Here is an 18,859-nt window from a genome sequence, read left to right as displayed (position 1 = left end):
CTAGCAAGAAAGCCTTTCTTGAGCAACTGATCTCAACATGTTTCTAAAAAGGAAAATGAACAGACAGTAAGAAAACCAATACATTTTGAAGTTATAATATCCAAAAGGCAGGAATTTTGGTGAAACTGCTAGTTCCATCATACCAGTTCTAAACAATAATAGCCACAAAATTATTTAACTGATAACAAATGTTTCAAAAAGAATTCCTTAGAAGATGATCAGAGATTCACAAAGTCGAGCACCCTGAACTGTCCCCACCCTTGCTACTTTTCCATCCCCCCACACCGTGCTCTCTGTGAGCAGGTCTCATAGCCCCAACTGGATTGTAAATTCCTCAAAAACAAATTTTATCTCTTAGAACCACCTAACCCCGGCTCACTCCTTGTCTGCCATCCGTCCACTCCTACATGGAATCCACAGTGGAGCGTGCAGACTGTATGAAATCAGCAAGCACTACTGATTCTCTTGTGCTTGTATTGAATACCAATATATTTTTAGGGGGGACAGAAATACCAGTGGCATTTGTTCAAAACCTGCATTCAACATTTAGAGAGGAACTCAGGGATTTAGGACGATAGGGTAATCGTGATCATACAGAGACCACCAGTACAGTCCCATGAAGAGGTGTCAGTGAAGGAGCACAAAACAAGAAATGATTAATTCTGCCAGGGGGAGTCAGCAAAGACTACTCCAGGGAGGAGGTAAGTTAGTGATATTTGAGAGCTTTGGTAGGAGCAGAGGGTAGAATATAGAAAAAGTGGAACGGAAAGGGTAGGAATACGAACAAGGACCCACTCTCTTCTTCCCTAAAGTGGTTCTTTCTATTATTTCTACACTTCATTTGCTTGCAGAACAGTTTTTTCCAGAGAACCAGTTTTCCTTTCGTTTCTCTTTATATCTTTTTGCTTCAGTGTGCATGACTGGCTTAGCCCCTGTACCAGGAAGGGGTCACTTTATAGGAATATCAGCAATTTCACTCAACATAACCATTTTACTTCTTTTCTTAAACACACACACACACACACACACACACAATTGGATGTTGCTCCTTTTAAATCATGTTACACAACAAAATTCAACCAAATTGTGAATAAGAAATCTATTTGCCTCACGAATTTTTCACGAAATCTTTAGTCACCAAGCATACTTGAAAAATAATGTAAAGATGACCAAGCGATCCCACAGCACTGGAAAAATTAGTCTATACTGTATGCTTGCATCAGGGTCTTGTCTCACCCACTATATTAGATTCTCATTGATCCTGCTTATCTGCAAAACCTAAAGGGACATAAGAGAAAAGTAGCTGAGAGAAAACAGGAAGTCACATGGCCTTTAAGTCTAAACAAATAAAATTATCCTGTTACTTTAAAGGAAGTAAAAGAAGCTGTAAAAGCAACTTTTAAAAAGAAGATTAAACATTGAGTCAAAACAATTTACAAATATTTCAAGAGAAGAATCTTTAAAAATCTTTTTACATCTTTTAAATATTAGCTTGATTTAATCTTTTATTATGAGTCAGCAATTAAAAATAGGCTTTAAAAAAAAAAGGTTTAAACAAAGTACAGGTTTGCATACTTTTTCTTGGTCTTATTTAACTCCACACCTAGTAGCCTGCTGTCACTACCACCCTGCAGGGCTGGAGGAAGGCTAGGGTGGCTAATGCAGTTAAGTGAAGGGAGTAAGGGGACAAGACTAATTTGAGGACACAGGAAGGATGGGGATCATGTCAGGAGCCTTGAAGGCCTGTTATGGAGTCTGATTTTTATCTCAGTGCAATGAGAAGCCACCAGAGGATTTTAGGCAGGGGAATGCAATGAGGTGGCCGTCTACAAAGTGTCATTGTGGGTGGTGTAGAGACAGTGAACTTCAGGAGGGCAAGGTCGGAAGCATGGTAGTTAAGAGGCTAGACAAGAGTGGGAGTGGGTATGGCACAGGTGACAGTTCAGTGTGTTGGATGCCGTTTTAAGTGTACATGTTTATCACAGTGAGCTCATGACCGACTTGCAGATGAAGAAATGAGGTACAGAAAAGCAAAGTAACTTTCCAAAGGATATAGGAATTAGTAGAGCCATAATTTATCAACAGTCTCCAGCCCCAGCACCTACTTTTGACCCTATAATAATAGAACATACATGGCTTTGAGGTACGATTTTAAGATAGAATGAATAAGCTTTGGGCTGGGTTTCATGGATGGGCACATCAATGTCACAAACCGCTCTGAGGTGTCTGGCTTTAGAAGAGGAAGGAGGTGCCATTTACTAAAATGAAGTAAACTCTAGGAGGAGGAGGAGGTGGAAGATCTAAGAGAAAGATCAAAAACTCGTTTGGTTATCCACCTGATAGTTGAGTATATAAGTCTCTAACAAGAGGTCAGGGTTAGAGATATAAATTTGGGGACCGTGGTGGTCAGACTAATTGTCTCCCAAACACGTCCATATCCTAACCTCCAGAACCTGTGGGTATATTACCTTACATGGTAAGAGGACTCTGCAGATGTGGCTGGGACCTTGAGATGGAGAGGTTACCCTGGGTGGGCCCCTTGATATCCCTAAGGTCCTTTAAAAAAGTGAGGGAGAAAAGTCAGAGTCAGAGAGAGCGTCTGGAAGATGTCACACTGCTAGCTTTGAGGATGGAGGATGGAGCCTCAAGTCAACAGATGCAGGTGGTCTCTAGAAATTAAAAAAGGCAAGGAAATAGATGCTCCCCCAGAGCCTCCAGAAGAAACACAGCTCTAACCAAGACCTTGACTTTGGGACTTCTGACCTCCAGCACTGTAAGAAAATTAATCTGCACTGTTCAAGCACATTCGTGGTAATTTGCTACAGTAGCAACAGGAAACTACTACAGGAATTTTTAGTATTTAAAATGATGTGGTATTGAAAGGGAAGGTAGAAAAACAAACAAACAGCAGTTCTTGAGAAGGTACAAGGAGATGGGTACATGAACAAATGAAGAGGGGATGGCTTTCACTGAGGAGGGACATTTCTTCTTTTTTAACAGAGAGGAAAAAAGAAGCAGGAGGGGAGGTTGATGTGCAAAGATTGCAGCGAGGAGATGAAGTCATTCCCAAATGATGGCTTTTATGATCTCAGTGAATATATGGCTAGGTCATCAGCAGCCCACAGTTTGAACCCGGGGCACTGGACTCTTAACCATAATGCAGTTATACACGCATCAAATGATTTTTAAGATTTCTAGTAGGAAATAGTAGGAGTGGCCACAGAAAGTACTCTGTTCAGGCAAATGCAACGCAACTCAGGTGAGTCATTCAGGGCAGGAAGAAGCAAAGGCATGGCACCTGTCCCTCTCCTTCATTTCTACAACCACAGTAGAACATGCCGACTGACCTAGACACTTGCACTCAGGCTCACGATCCTCCTCAACACAGCAAACCATAAAGCAACAAGTACTGCAGACCAGTCTGAATTAGCACTTGGGCTGTGTTGTTATTTGCCAGTCCTCACCTGGGGACTATAGACGTTTTTATCTCTTCCTCCCTGAGGAGATGATCTGGGAGAGTGTTTTGGGTGCTAAAATATGAGAAGCAGAAAGATGACAGTAGCTGCTAAATGTCTATCAAGTACAGAATGATCAAGAAAACAGTGGTGAATCATATCCCGGAGTTTTACACAACCTTTAAAAAGAATGAGCTAGAGTTGTACTACCAAAGGGAAAGATTTCCAAGTTATGTTGTTACATGAAACTGCAGATCCAGAAAGATCATCAGCCACTTCCACTCCTGATTCGCAACAAAAGAAGCTGTATGAACATGTACACATATGCAGGGGACTACTTTAAAAAGGCCTGGAAGAGAATGGATCAGGCTGTCAGTAAGAACTTCCAAGGATGAGTATATAACTAGGATAAAAGAACAGAAAACTTCACTGGGTAATACATGTTCTTTTTTCTTTTTTTTAAAGATTTTATTTATTTATTTGAGAGAGAGAGAGAGAGAGATCACAAGTAGGCTGAAAGGCTGGCAGAGAGAGAGGGAGGAGCAGGCTCCCCACTGAGCGGGGAGTCTGATGCGGAGCTCGCTCCCAGGACTCTGAGATCATGACCTGAGCCAAAGGCAGAGGCTTAACCCACTGAGCCACCCAGGCGCCCCTGCACGTACTTTCATACTGAGTCATTTATAACAATTTTTCTTAATGAACATTAAATTTTTTCTCTTAAAAAAAAAAAACCATAAAAGATGAGCTGAAGTGTCTGGGCTCTTGTATATTCAGACCTCTTTGCATTTAATCCTATGATCCCTCTAGCGACTTTCCCTTTTGGATGCCCCAAACAGAAGGAATACAGAAGATAACACTATTGGACTTCGCACAGGGTAGGTGTGAAAAAATGTTTGTAGCCTCCAATGTCATTCCTCCTCCCTTCCCACTTCTCTCATTCATGTTAAATACTTCCTTTGCCGTGCCACTCATCCCACTGCTTTCAAATCCTAGCTTCACTTTCTCTCCCCAGTGAGTCACTCCTTTCACTAATGCCTTATCTAAGACAACATCATCATCGGTATAATCTTTTCTCTAATGATTCTAAAATCTGGCTATTAAAATTACTTCTCATTCTTTTCATTATATCATACTTCCCACAATAAAGGTCCTATTTGCTCTGTTTATCTCACATAACAAATCTCTTCACCGAAATCCCACCAATCATTTTCCCTGTCTTAGATGATCACCGTTTTAATTTCCTCAACCCCATCTTCTTTAGTTCTCATTTCTATTACCTCTCACTGTGCTTCCTTTAATCTCCTACTTTGAATGTGGTCTTTTCACTCCCTATCCACTGGGGTCTCCTGCTTTCATGGTCAAGTTCAACAAGAACAGTAATTGCATACATCCATCTATTCTGTTAAGAACTTGATTTCCTCACATAAGAGAGCTATTCTCAGCCTCACTCATCTCCAGCCACTCTCTGACACACACCCACCTCAGAAACTCTGAAGTAAATTCTTCAAAGGTCAAAACTGCTTAGTGGGCTATCCCCTCCCAAGTCATTTAGCTCCCCACATACATCTATTTTCGGAGTACCTAGTACGCATCAGGCCCCGTCCTAAACACAGTTTAAACACAAGAACTCATTTAATCCTGACTCAGCCTGTGGAAATGGATATACTTATCCCCATTTTAAATACGTGTCAACACAGAACCTGAGAGGTCACAGAACTTGTCCAAGGTCACACGGCCGGCTAATGTCAGAGGCAGGATTCCAATTTAGACAACGGAGTCCATGCACGTCAGTTTGTCAGGTTTTTGGCATGTATTTCTGAGGCAGAATTAAGCACTTCTCTCTGCTCCAGCCCACCAAGGGGTCACCGCTACTCCGGCACTCAGCATGCTGTACACTAACGACATCCCTCATCTGAACCCTCTGAGGATACAGAGTACTCTCTATGACTGAAACTGTCCCCTGCTCTAGCCTGAGACACGTAACAGCACCTGGAACTAGGAGGTATTTAATGGTCCCTGAATAAAGGAAAAAGAAATCAAATCCGTGAGTTTTAGCAGCACCCCCTCTCCAGCTTAGCATACGCCGCCAGTGTCGACAGACTCGTTCTCGACTTTCAGGCTCCTGCCTCAATAACACCACACGAAAGGCAGACCATTTGGGGAGCGGCAGTGCTGCGTCTCAGCTGCCCGGTCCAGGACGCTGCAGGTGACATCGACCCTCAGCAGACATTTAGGTGGTGGGCTTCAGTTCACCAGCACCACGGGTGGTGGGATGCTAGAGTTACCTGACAGCGCATCATAGAACTCGTCCTCACTGAGGATGCTGCGAGGTGGGGAGCCTTCAACCAGAGACCGCTCTAATTCATGATGCTCGGTGGCCAGAGTCTCCAGTGCTTCTGACAGAATTTTGTTTTTTTCTTGCTCCTGTTCCAATTTAAAATTCCTCACCTAGAAGAGAAGAGAGAAACATGAAAAGACTTCAGAGTGGCAGGAGCCACAGTCTTACACATGAAAGATGTAAAATTTATTTGCTTTTTATCCAGTTCAACCGCAACATCAGAAATGAAAATAGCCGTGTTATATACACACATGGATGAATGAGCACACTTACTAAGCCAATTCTATTCTTCCCGTGGGGCCTTTTCTTACAACAGCTCTAGCTAATGAAAACAGATTAGGACTAGCAAATTTGGCTCAAAGGACCAAGATTCTAGTGTAAGAACAGAGGCTGATTCAGAAAGCAGATAAAACTTTTTAAAAATAGAGACTCCCTCTCTCATCATTAATCATGAAATTAAGCCAGCTTTCGAACAAAATAATTAAAACAATTCTGAGTATTAAAACATGTACGTTATGATTGGGCCACCTGGGTGGCTCAGTCGGGTTAAGCACTGGACTCTTGATTTTGGCTCAGGTTACGATCTCAGGGTGGTGGGATCAAGCCCCGAGTTGGGCTCGCACTCAGTGGGGAGTCTGCTCGAGATTCTCTCTCCCCCTCTGCCTACCCATCCCACTTGCACTCTCTCTAAATATAATAATAATAATAATAACAATAATAAATAAAGCATAAGATATAATCCTCCAGCTTACTTTCAAAATAGCTGATATATGAAAGGAAACGAGTGGCCAAGCAATTGACAATTGGACTTAATTTTTCAATTCCATATTTTGGTTACGGTTCCATATTTTACCATGAATTTAGCATACTAATAACAACAACAAAAAGAGATTATAACTAAGGCAAAGACTGGTTTCATTTTTCATCTTTTAATGAAATGATCAATTCCTCCTACCTAATTCAAGAGCATTCCAAACTTCGCAGTTAACGAACACCTCCCGAAATTTAAGCAAGCTGACCCTCCTACAAAACAGCAGGTGCTAGATTTGCTGTGGACAGTTTGACCTGTCTTGATATCAGGACTCTAGGAAGCAAAACTATTCTGTAATCTCCCTCAACTTCCAGAAAAGAGATCTACCGTTACCCACGGTGCAATCTCAGAAGTCTCATGTTCCTTAGCTGTCTCATCTAAAAATTAGATTATTAGACAATAGTGGAATTCTCTATCAGTAGTCTTCAACCATATATATATATTTTTTTTGGGGGGGGGGTTGTTTTTTTTCAACCATATATATATAACCATATATATATATATATAACCATATATATATAACCATATACATATACCATATATATATTTCAACCATATATATATAATATATATATATAATATATATATATATATATATGTATGTTTTGTTTTTTTTTGTTTTTTTACTTTAGCAAAGCAGAACCTATCTCAAAAATAACCCTAACCCAGGAAGCAGATGTTTCAGAAAGCTGTGCTGGCTGACACTGGGACAACCAGGAGCACTACAGCTTTCCCTCCCCTTCATCCAAAGTGGGGACTATTCCAAAAGTCTGAAAAGCACTGGGCAGGGTGACTCCACAACCTCCCCCAGGTGGAAGCTCTGATGGGTCCTGGGAGCCACAGAACTCAGCCTCCCTCTGAATTAGTCTCTCTGCTGAATCTCACCCTTTCAGACCTCCTGACGCTCCCTGGCACCTTCTCCTCCCTGTGGTTCTGACTCCAGAGTCCTTTGTGGCCCTGAGTTGCTGAGAGCCACACATCAGGTTCAACACGGAGAGCCCTGGACAGAACTTAAAAATACAGCTTTAATGAAATGCTATATTCACAGAAGAAACAGAGTAAAACCTTTATTATCTTGGGAATAGTTCTAGTCCTCAGGCACCTTTGTGTTTATCATTACAGCAATGAGATTATTATTAGAGCTGTGATCATGAAATAAGAATAGCAATAAACAGTAAATCAACAAGGGCATGCAAAACTGGAAAAAAGTTAAATACTTCTACAATTACAGTTTTGAAGAAATTGCAAAATACTTGTAAATCTTCCTACAATCTACAATTTATCTCCAGAGGAGGAAGTACTCTTATTATGGCTGGAGTCAACTTAAAACAACAACAACCACCACCACCACCACCAACCCAAAGTTCTCCCTCCATTTCATGGGTAAGACAACTCATTTATCTGTAAACAAGGACTACAAAATTGAGCACAATGTCCAAAATTATCCTTTCTTCAAATGGAAAAGATCTCTACAGCACTGCTAAATATCTAGATTCCAGAAATACCACTGTAGGAGGATCCAAGCTCCTTCAACCCTGCCACCTGGCTCCCTTTAGCTTTATCCTTATAGCTTTTCAAATATCAAAATGCAAATGCACTGTTGAAACTGAACCTTTCAATATATGAATCAACTAAATTAACCCTTCTACTTCACAAATACATTAGTTTTATACCTACATTCATCTAGACTTCAGAATAGTGGCAAAATAAATGACTGAGGTCCCCAAATACCATGTTCCCTCAACAAAATCTTATTCAAAATCCCATTTACCCCTTTATCCATCTAAAATAAGCACCATTTCATTTCTGCTACTTTGGACATATGTTCTCACTTGTTCTTAAGAGGAGTGAAAAGGGTGGGAAGCAGAAGTAGGAGAAGAAGCTCTCACCACTATTCTAGCTCTTACCTTGTTTTTATCTCATTGACCTGACTGCACTTGTCCTTGTTTCAAGCATAACAGGATCTTCTGCACTGAAGATCCCTTCCTCGAAAATTACACATCAAACAGCAATTTCTTTCATCAGGTACAGTGATGTACCTAAGAGTAGGTATATACATTGCAGAAACTACAGTAAAGAGGTCTTCACTGCTTTGGGGAAGCATCTAAGAACATACTAACTCGGTAACCCTGGAACAATGGAATTCCAAATCCTCTGCAATCTCAGTATTTTAGCAACACCAGGAGATAACCTGGCATTTAAAAATTAGTGCAGACGCCCAACATATGTGTTTATAATTACATTAGAACATTTCTAGAATACGGATGACATTTTTCAAATTAAATATAAAATTCAAATAAAAAATTTATACCCTCAGCCCTCTAACTTTCCCATAACTAAAATTAACATATAACAAAGTGAATGTAAATGTCAAACTTATTAGGAATAATTTAAGGACTAAACCATCACACTCTCTTAATAATAAACATATACATGCTCCACGTCTGTACCACTTTAGACTAATGCAAATACAAGCCTTTCCACTCATTGTCTCAAACCACAGCAACACGATCATCTTACATCTTACTCCATTTCATGCTGGCAGGTGGAAATTCACAATGAACACTTCCAAAGTGTTCTTCACACAGTGAGTAGATGTCGGCTGAAGAATCAAGAGTTTTAAAAACAGTTACGTGCTAGCCAGTGCACACACATTTTATCTACTCTCATTCTATAAAGTACCCTGCTATTTCCCCATGTTCCACAGAGGTCAAGTTGGGCGGAGACAATAATTACATCTGGCAAAAACACACTACTAAGTGGGGAGTAGGTGATGAGTATTCACAGAATATTGTGTCCAATTACCCAATTACAGGTTAGGTGAGATTCTGGTCTTGATCAGTCTCGTAAAACTCTTTCAACTGGCCACACTCCCATCAGCTAAATAGCATTAGCCTTACTCATTATTGGGTGCATGGCTACAATAACACAGAATGTTTTCGCTTAACACTGAAATACTCTAGACCTTGAATTAAAACATCTAGTTTCATCTCTCAGGTAAGGAATTACACTGACAATTATTTGTGTGGTTATAGGATCAACATTATATTGACTTCAAAACTTCTTGAGAGATGTGTGCTTTAGATGATTCCCTGCTATGGCCACATCTGTTACGGTGGGTCTGATCCTTTAGAGCCGGTAAAGGCTCTTCTGCTCCTAGAAGGCTACCTAACTGTTTTGGTGCACGAGGATGGAGCCCTTGTGTGAATGACAGAGTTACTTCTAAATCCACAGCCAGGCTGAATCACACCCTCATCTCCAGGACCAGGAAAATTAAGGTCTGATCCCTGTCTGAGGCACGATCAAGTGTAATAATATATATCCTCATGACCACAGGGTATATATTTACTTTGTTTTAAAGATTTACAAAGCATCTTTACACACATTACACCTCCAAGTTTTCACAGATTCTAATGCCCTTCTATACTATCCCATCATGGCCTTCTATGCTCTCCGTGTAATGCATTTCCTTATGTTCCTGAAGGCCTTTTCTTTAGTCCTTTTGAAGAAGGACTTCCTTACTAGAGGGTATTATGCTTAGCGAAATAAGTCAATCAGAGAAAGACAACTACCATATGATCTCCCTGATATGAGGAAGTGGAGATGCAACGTGGGGGGCTTGGGGGGTAGGAAAAGAATAAATGAAACAAATGGGATCGGGAGGGAGACAAACCATAAGAGACTCTTATGGGAGAGGGTAGTGGGGTTATGGACATTGGGGAGAGTATGTGCTATGGTGAGTGCTGTGAAGTGTGTAAACCTGGCGATTCATAGACCTGTACCCCTGGGGCTAACAATACATTATATGCTTATTAAAAAATAAAAAAAAATTATTAAAAAAAAAGAAAAAGGACTTCCTTATGTTCCTGAAGGCCTTTTCTTCAGTCCTTTTGAAAAAGACACTTATTCAAAAACAACTATGTCTCAGTGACCAAAGCAGATCTGTCTGATAAGAGACTATGGAGATGGAGGCAGGATAAGCAAGGCAGTTGTGGTGGGGGAAGAAGGACTGTATAATGCTTGCAGATGGCCTTAAAATCTTTGGCTTTGATTCTGAGTGAAGGGAAACAGATGGAGGGGTCTGTACAGAGGAGTAACCTCATCTGATTTATATTTGAATACAATCTCTTTGGCTGACCTTGTGGGGAACCAGGGTGAGGTGAAGAGTAGAATCAACAAGATCCTTTCAGAGGCTGCAACAGCCCAGGTAGGAGATGTGAAAGAACAATGAAGGTGCCCCTATGTAGTGAGATTCTGAATACTCTTTGTAGGAAGGCCTAAATGATTTGCTGACAGACTGCCTATGTACGAGATACAAAACAAACAAACAAACAAAAAAAAAACAAACAAAAAAACAAAACAAAACAAAAAAAAACAAAACCAAAAAAAATTAAGGATGATTTCACAGTTCTGGGCTAAGCAACTAAAGACAGAGCCTTCGTTACCTAAAATGGGAAAGTCTGCAGAAGGAACAGGGACAATCGGGAACTTTATTTCGTATATGTTAAGTGTGAGATGCTACCAGACATCCAAGTGTAGGTGTTAAGTAGACATCAAATGAGGTGTTCAAGGAAGAGGTCCAGGTTGGAGACAGAACTCTGGGAGTCATCTGCAAAATATATTACAAGCTGTAACAGTAGAAAGAATCATTGAGGGAGAAAGCGAGGTGTAAACAGGAAGAAAACCAAAGACTTATATTTTCTTCTGATTGGAGAAGTGAAAGAACCAGCACAAGGAAACCAAAAAAGAGAGGAAGAGAGACAGAAGGAATACCAGGAGTGTATGGTGTCCTGTAAGCCTCTGAGAAGTATTTCAAAGAGGAATAAGTGATCAACCATGTCAAACACCAATGATAAAAATAATAAGGGAACTAGGAAAAAAGGACCTCTGGATTTGGTGATGAGATCAATGGTGAACTTAACACAAGTAGTTTCAGTGGAGTGTTGAGAGGATGCTGAAGGCAAAGACGTGAGTGGAGTGGGTCAAGAAAAATGATAGAAGGAAACTCAGAGAGTATGGCCCATTCCTAAGAAGTTTTGCTAAAAGGGAAGAAGACAACTGGAGCACCTGCTGGAAGGGGACAGGAGAGTCAACAAGGCTTTCGTACAGAAGACAACCAGCATGTTTCTGTACTCATCAAAGATTCAATAGAGAGGGGGCTTAAATTAATGATGCAGTAGAGAGAGAAGAGAATTGCTAGGATGATGTTCTTGAGTTTGCTAAAAATGGGATCTAATCCACAAGTGTACAATTGGCCCTTGTCAGGGCACAGAAAGCTCACCCTTAGTTTCAAGAGAAAAGGCAGCGTAGATGTGCACAGATTTAGATGGGTAGGTATGGGTAATAAAGTTTTCTCCTAACTGCTTTTGCCTCAACATGCATATGCGAAATACAGAGAATAAGAAACAAAGAGGTCATCAACTTACAGATCCCAGCATGTGACGCGGTAAGCAGCCTCTATTCTCTTAACATTATACACAACATAAAAGAGTCTGCCTTGAGATTAAAAATGAGATCATTTCCAAGCCTTCCGAAGCCTCATTCTCACTAACCTGGTCACCCCAAAACATGACAGCTGTTCATTTTCCTGTCGTTTACAGTCAACGGTCACTGGCCCTTGGCACCACTAAAAAAATGTCCCTTTCTTACTGGCATTGCCATCTTCCTCAACCCAGCTCAAGCCAAGAGAAAAGGAAATCCCGTTGGGAATTAATTCTGTGCCTCTCTGCCCTTAGGTTCTGCCTTGAGAAAGAGAAGAGGGCCCGTACTTGGTTGCTGACTTAGTGACATACTCTAGGTAAAACGACCTCAATAGAGCTTGTTAAACTGCTAATAGTTTCTGCTAATAATCTGTTAAAGTCAATTATTTCCAAGTATATGTTCAGACATTTAATTCAAGAAGGAATTTGGGGGATAATTGGCGACTCCTATGTGTAGGACAGAGCCTAATAAACAGGCACTGAAGAAATATCTGGCAAATACATGGAGATTTATAAGAGCAAAGTGATAACGATACTTGGAAGAATACAAACCCGGAATATTTAATACTTCTTTTTGTCAGACTGATTTAAAAATAATATCCCAAAGAAATAAAATCAGTAAGACTAGTAATATATACAAACAATAGAACAATGTAGAACTATTTACTTCCACAGTGTACGATCAACAGTAGATTCAATACATATTTATTCCTCTGCCTTGCTCAGTGGTTCTGGCATTTAAAATAATTTGGTATAGGTAACAGCTCATAAAAATTTTCCAATTCCAAAACTGAATCATTTGACTAGGATTATAACACTTATATAAGGTACATTTACACTAAATTAAAGTTTCCACAAGTATGTTTATTTTATACTCCAGAAGTAGCAGTTAAAGGATTATATTCCTAAAAGCACTGTGCAGATTTCAATACATAATTTCCTGTATATATTATTCTACTTCATAATAAAATGTATTAAAAGTTTCAAAAAGTTTTCATGCATCATGTATACAAAAGAATGCTAAACTGACACATGTAATGGTATATACTAAACACACTTTAAACAACTTTCAATGTAATGTAATAAATTGGTGTTGGCTGTATAAAAATGGAAAAATTCTAAATCAGCCTATAATAAAGATTCTGAAATTTTTTAAATCATGTCTTTTTAACTCCATCAAGTATCCGTTGATAATTGAATTCCCTACTATTCAGAATGGTTCCTGGAACAAGCTTAAAAAATAAGCACTGAAATTATTTTTAAATAAACATTAAGTTACATAGTAACCAGAGAGGTAAAGGGACCCTGAAGCAATGCAAAATAATTTTTTTGACTGAAGATAAAGATGTGTGCAGACATTCAAAATCTGAAAGAAGCCATCACCTGCAGGCCTACACTGTGAGAAAAAAAAATTAAGCCTTTCAAACAGAAGAAAAATGATACCAGATGGAAATATTCATCTATACAAAGGAATGAAGAACACCAGAAATGATAAATATGTGGCTAAAAAGACTTATTTTAACAAATAATTTTTTGGATATGATCTCTTCAACTAGTATTTATATTTTAAGGTTTACCAAGAAATAATTTAAGTGCAGGACCCTAAGCAGAAATATCCTAAAAATCTCATTATTTTAACTTCAGTATGAGTTTATTTAGGAAAGAAAAAAAGGAAAATTTCATCAGCATTTGTATAAACTATGATTCTCTGTACACAGGGCTGATTTTATATCTACTACTGATAAAGTATATGCATAGCATTTTACAGTTTAAAAGGCACTTTTACATACCATTAGTTCATTAAATCCTAACAACCCTATGAGGAATATATGGGGCAGGGAGGTGTGTGTATATATAAACGGAAGATCATCAAGTTTAAGCTCCTTGTCATAGGTTAGCAGAGGAATAAGAACTGAAACCAAGATCTTTTAACTTCAAATCCCATAAGCTCTCCAATCCATGCTGTGGCAAGAACACTGCTGATGGAAATATAAGTCTAGAAGCAGAAGGTTTCACTTCGGCGAAATGGGGCGGGGAGCGGGGGGCAGGGGGCGGCTGTTGTCCAGGAAGGTAATGGTTACAGGTTTGGTGGACCAGGAAAATGGGGGCGGGGTATGCAAAGCAGACTGACCTGGATTACAGCAAAATATTTGTTAAAACCATCACCTGGACCCCCGTCAGTGATTACACCATTATCAAACAGCAAATTCATAAAAAGCAGATTAGAAACCTGGCTGAATCCATACCCTCCAGCAGAAAGATTTCTCATTACAAGAATGAGTAGATCTGCCCTTTTCAAAACCTGGCTTGGAGCCAAGGTTCTCCATCATGAAGAGTATATCTAGATCAGCTGTAGGATCTGTTTCCTTTTTTTTTTTTTTTTTTTTTTAAGAAGGCCCAGTCTTAGCCTAGACCTACTGAATCAAGCCTCTCAAGAATGAAGGAGGCTTGTGTACTGTTACAGAAGTTGCTAATTTCTCCTACCATCTGGGAGAATCCTAATTTGTTACGTGGCTACATTATTGCCCTCCAGCTCAAAGATTATTTCTCAGTTTCTCTGGCAGCTCAGGCCATATGACTAAGTCCCGCCCACGAAGAATGGAAGCATTGTGAGGAACTCACCATATTTCCTTAAAGGGAAGGGCACACTCCAATTTTTCTCTCTGCTCCTTCTTACTGACCATAATTTGATATATGGAATAGCCCCTAACATCTGAAACTGCTATGTCAGACCTAGACAGGCCTAGACTTCCTACGTCCCATCTACTTTAAGGAGAAAAAAGAGTCTCTAACTTACTTAAGCTAATTATTAGGTGATTTGGAGTTTCCTATTTCTTGAACACTAATCCTAACAGTAATATATATGTTTCTTTTTCCAAAGCACTAACAGATCATTCTGATGTGAACCTTGGATAAGAACTAACTGACTTAGGAGAATTTCCATGTAGTTAAAAAAAAAATTGGGGGGCACCTGCATGGCTCAGTTGGTTAAGCGACAGCCTTCGGCTTGGGTCATGATCCCAGGGTCCTGGGATGGAGCCCCACGTGGGACTCCCTGGTCTGTGGGAAGCCTACTTCTCCCTCTCCTTCTGCCTGCCACTCCCCCTGCTTGTGCTCTGTCAAATAAAATCCTAAAAATCCTAATAAAAATCCTAAAAAAATTTTTTTTTCACTAAACACCTACTACTCTTTCAAATTAAGTGCGAGGGATACAAAGTACGTAAGTTGGTTAAACCATAGAGAGATTATAGTCTGAGATTATAGTGTGACAAAGACACTTCACATTCCTATCCTGCTCACATGTTAAAAATGCAAATCTAGCATTACTTCTCAAAGCTTTTCAGTGGCTCTTTATTGCCTTTGGTTAGTCTCCAAATGGAATGTGTGCACCCATGAAATATTAGAAAGTCTTCTATATTTGTCAAAAAAAAAAGAAATTATATATACAGATATGATATACCTACACAGAATATATAGAGACTGATGACTGTGTCTTCACATGGTCCATGTTCCACATGGCCAAGGGTAAAGTACAGGAGGTACAGTACCTTCAGGATATTGTGTTAATACTGCAGGTTATGAGAGCTTGGTTATGAAGGTTTATGGACTATATTAACCTCGAAAATATACCATTATCATAAAGGCCACTGCAAAGGAACTTCAGATTCAAGATAAAACTAAGGATGCAGGGCGCCTGGGTGACTCAGTCAGTGAAGCATCTGACTCTTGACCTCAGCTCAGGTTGAGATCTCAGGGTCCTGTGAGTCCTATGTCACACCACGCTCAGCGAGGAGTCTACTTGAGACTCTCTCTCTCTCTGCCCTTCCCTGCTTGCTCCCTCTCGCTCAAAATAAAAAAAAAAAAAATCAGTTAACCAGATATGTGTGGGGTCATTTCTGGACTCCCTAATCTGTTGCACCAATTCATATGTTTTTACACCGTATTAACACCGTATTTTCTCAATTTCTCAATTCCATAACTTTATAGAAAGTGTTGAAATCAGGTAGTCTAAATCCTGTAACTCTGTTCTCTTTCAAAATTGGTTTGGCTACTACAGGTCCTTTGCATTTCCATATAAATTTTAGAATCAGTTTGTCAATTTCTACCCCCAAAAAATAAATAAATAAAACAAAAACCCTGCTGGAATTCTTTCTGGGATTACTTTGATTGTATAAATCAATTTGGGGAGACCAGACTTCTTAACAATATTGAGTCTTCTGATACAAATAAGGATATCTGTTTATTTTGGACTCTAGTTTCTCTCAATATGTCAAAAAGAGAACAAAAACAAAAAATCTAACTCTTAATGGATTACAGACCCAAATGTAAAGCTAAAATTAGAACACTTCTTTAAGAAAACATAGGAGAAAGTCTTAGCAACCATGAGCTTGGCAAAGATTTCTTAAATAGGTAGCAAAAAGCTATACACACACACACATACATATATATATGGAACTTGGACATCATTAATATCAAAACTTTTGCTTTTCAAAAGATAATGTTAAGAGAAAGGCAAGCAAGAGACTGGGAGTCTGGGAGAAAATACTTGTAAATATTTGTAAACCACATATCCAATAAAGGATTTGTATTGAGACTGTATAAGGGAACTCCTATAACTCAGCAACAGAATGACAACATGATTTTAAAATGTGCAAACAACTTGAACAGACATTTCTCTAAACATACAAATGGCCAACAAGTATATGAAAAGATGTTCAACACCTTCAGTCATTAGGGAATACAAATCATTACAATATTAACATATCACTTTACACCCACTAGAATGACTTGTTTTTTTAAAGGAAAATAACAGGGGCACCTAGGTGGCACAGTTAGTTGAGCATCTGACTCTTAGTTTCAGCTCAGGTCGTGATCTCATTTTTATGAGATCCAGCCCCATATCATGCACTCAGCATGGACTCTGCTTGAGTTTTCCTCTCCCCCTCATGTTCATGCTCTCTCTTTAAAATAAATAAATCTTTTAAAAAATTTAAAGAGGAAAATAACAAGTGTTGACAAGGTTATAGAGAAAATGAAGCCTTGTACACTGCTGGTGGGGACACAAAACGGTGCACATGCTGAGGGAAACAGTTTGGTGCTTCCTCAGAAAGCTAAACCTAGACCTACCACCTAACCCAGGAAATTTGTTCCTATGCATATTCCCAAAAGAACTGACACGTGTTCAAACAAATACCTGTAAAAAATGTTGAAAGCAGCACTATTCCCAACCGCCAAAAGCTAGAAACAACCCAAATGTCCATAAACAAATGAATAAATAAAATGTGTTATATACGTACAATGGAAAACTCTTCAGCTATAAAAAGGAACAAAGTACTGATACATGCTACTATGTGCATGAAGACTGAAAACAATATGTAAGTGAAAAGCCAGACATCAAAAGTTCATGTATCATATGATTCATTTATGTAAAATGTTCCAAACAGGAACTCCATAGGGACAAAGTAGAGATTAGTCATTTTAGGGGATGGAGAGTGATGGCTTCTAGGGTACAAGGTTCCCTTCTGAAGTGATGAAAACTGTTTTGCAAGGAGACAGAGGTAACGGTTGCACAACACTGTGACTTACTAAATGCCACTGTATTACACCCTCAAAATAGTTATTTTTATGTTTTATGAATCCTACTTCAAGTTTTTAAAAAATCAAAACAAATAAATAAATAAATAAAAAGCCCCACAAACATTCATTCCCCGTATGACCTGGCCATTCTACTTATTCCTACGCATTTACCTAAATGAAATGAAATATTATGTCCGTAAGAGACTTGTACACAAATACTAATAGCTTTATCTGCAAGAGCCAAAATCTAGAAACAAAACCATATGTCTGCCAACAGGGGGAAAAGTTGTGGTACACCATGAAATGGACAACTACTCAGCAATGAAAAGGAACAAACTATCAGTACATGCAACAACATGGATGAATCTCAGAATAATTATGCTGAATTAAAGAAGCCAAACCTCCTACACCTCCAATGATTCCATTTACGTAAAATTCCAGAAAATGCTTATTGAACCCCAGTGACAGAAAGTTGATCAATAGTGCCTGTGTAGTTGGGGAGGTGGCAAAGTGGGAGCTATTACAAAAGGCAAGAACAAACTTCAGGAAGTAACAGAAGTAGTCTTTATCTTGATTGGGTTGATGGTTTCACTACTGAAACATACATCAAAACTAAGTTACACTTTAAATATGTTGTTTACTGTACATCAGTTATACCTCAATAAAACTGTAAAAACAATAATATTGGGTAAGAGTAAGGGCATAGTAAAAAGACCACTCCTATACTGATAATGGGATTAAAATAATTCACTTCTTATGCAGACATGTTTTCAAAGAGTATGTCTGAAAAAGAAAAATATTCACTCTGATACCACTGAAAATAATGTAGGATAGAAAACAGTAATGTATCCTGTATTTGTGTGTTTGCAAATATGCATAAACTAAGATATACCAAAATCCCACCAGTGGTTTGCTGGGCTCTGGTTTTTATATGTCTCTCCATATTTAACAGAAAATAGCTTTCTGTATACTCCTGTGTATCTTCCATATATTTCTCATAACTTCATAATTAGAAAAATATCTTTAAATAGGTCTACTCAAGAATTGATGGTTGCATCAAATTTGCAAAAACTGGCATTCCCTCAAACAGAAAAGGTTTGAAAGGTACTTTCCAACAGTGCAGAATACATAGCCTTCTGAGGCATCTAGTATGAAAATCCCAACTGAGATTCTGTTAAGCACACTCCTGTCTCATTAT

At 39.0% G+C, this 18,859-nt stretch overlaps 1 protein-coding gene across 6 annotated transcripts in view; it reads right to left on the bottom strand.

Moving 5' to 3' along the window:
* Positions 1-18,859, bottom strand: part of OSBPL1A (oxysterol binding protein like 1A) — a 226,835-nt gene that overhangs the window by 92,407 nt on the left and 115,569 nt on the right. For 5 of the 6 annotated variants that reach the window (XM_080821884.1, XM_080821889.1, XM_080821885.1 and 2 more), the window contains one exon: positions 5,741-5,903. In XM_080821884.1, the coding sequence (XP_080678010.1) occupies positions 5,741-5,903 (163 nt within the window). Of the gene's footprint in view, positions 1-5,740; positions 5,904-7,489; positions 7,609-18,859 lie in introns of those variants that run through there. The other variant, XM_080821887.1, reaches the window with a different exon arrangement.

This window comes from Martes martes, assembly GCF_963455335.1.
Source record: "Martes martes genome assembly, chromosome: 13".
NCBI classification, from domain to species: Eukaryota; Metazoa; Chordata; class Mammalia; order Carnivora; family Mustelidae; genus Martes; species Martes martes.
Note: the sequence above shows the minus strand (reverse complement) of the source record. Positions and strands in the feature narration are given on the sequence as shown.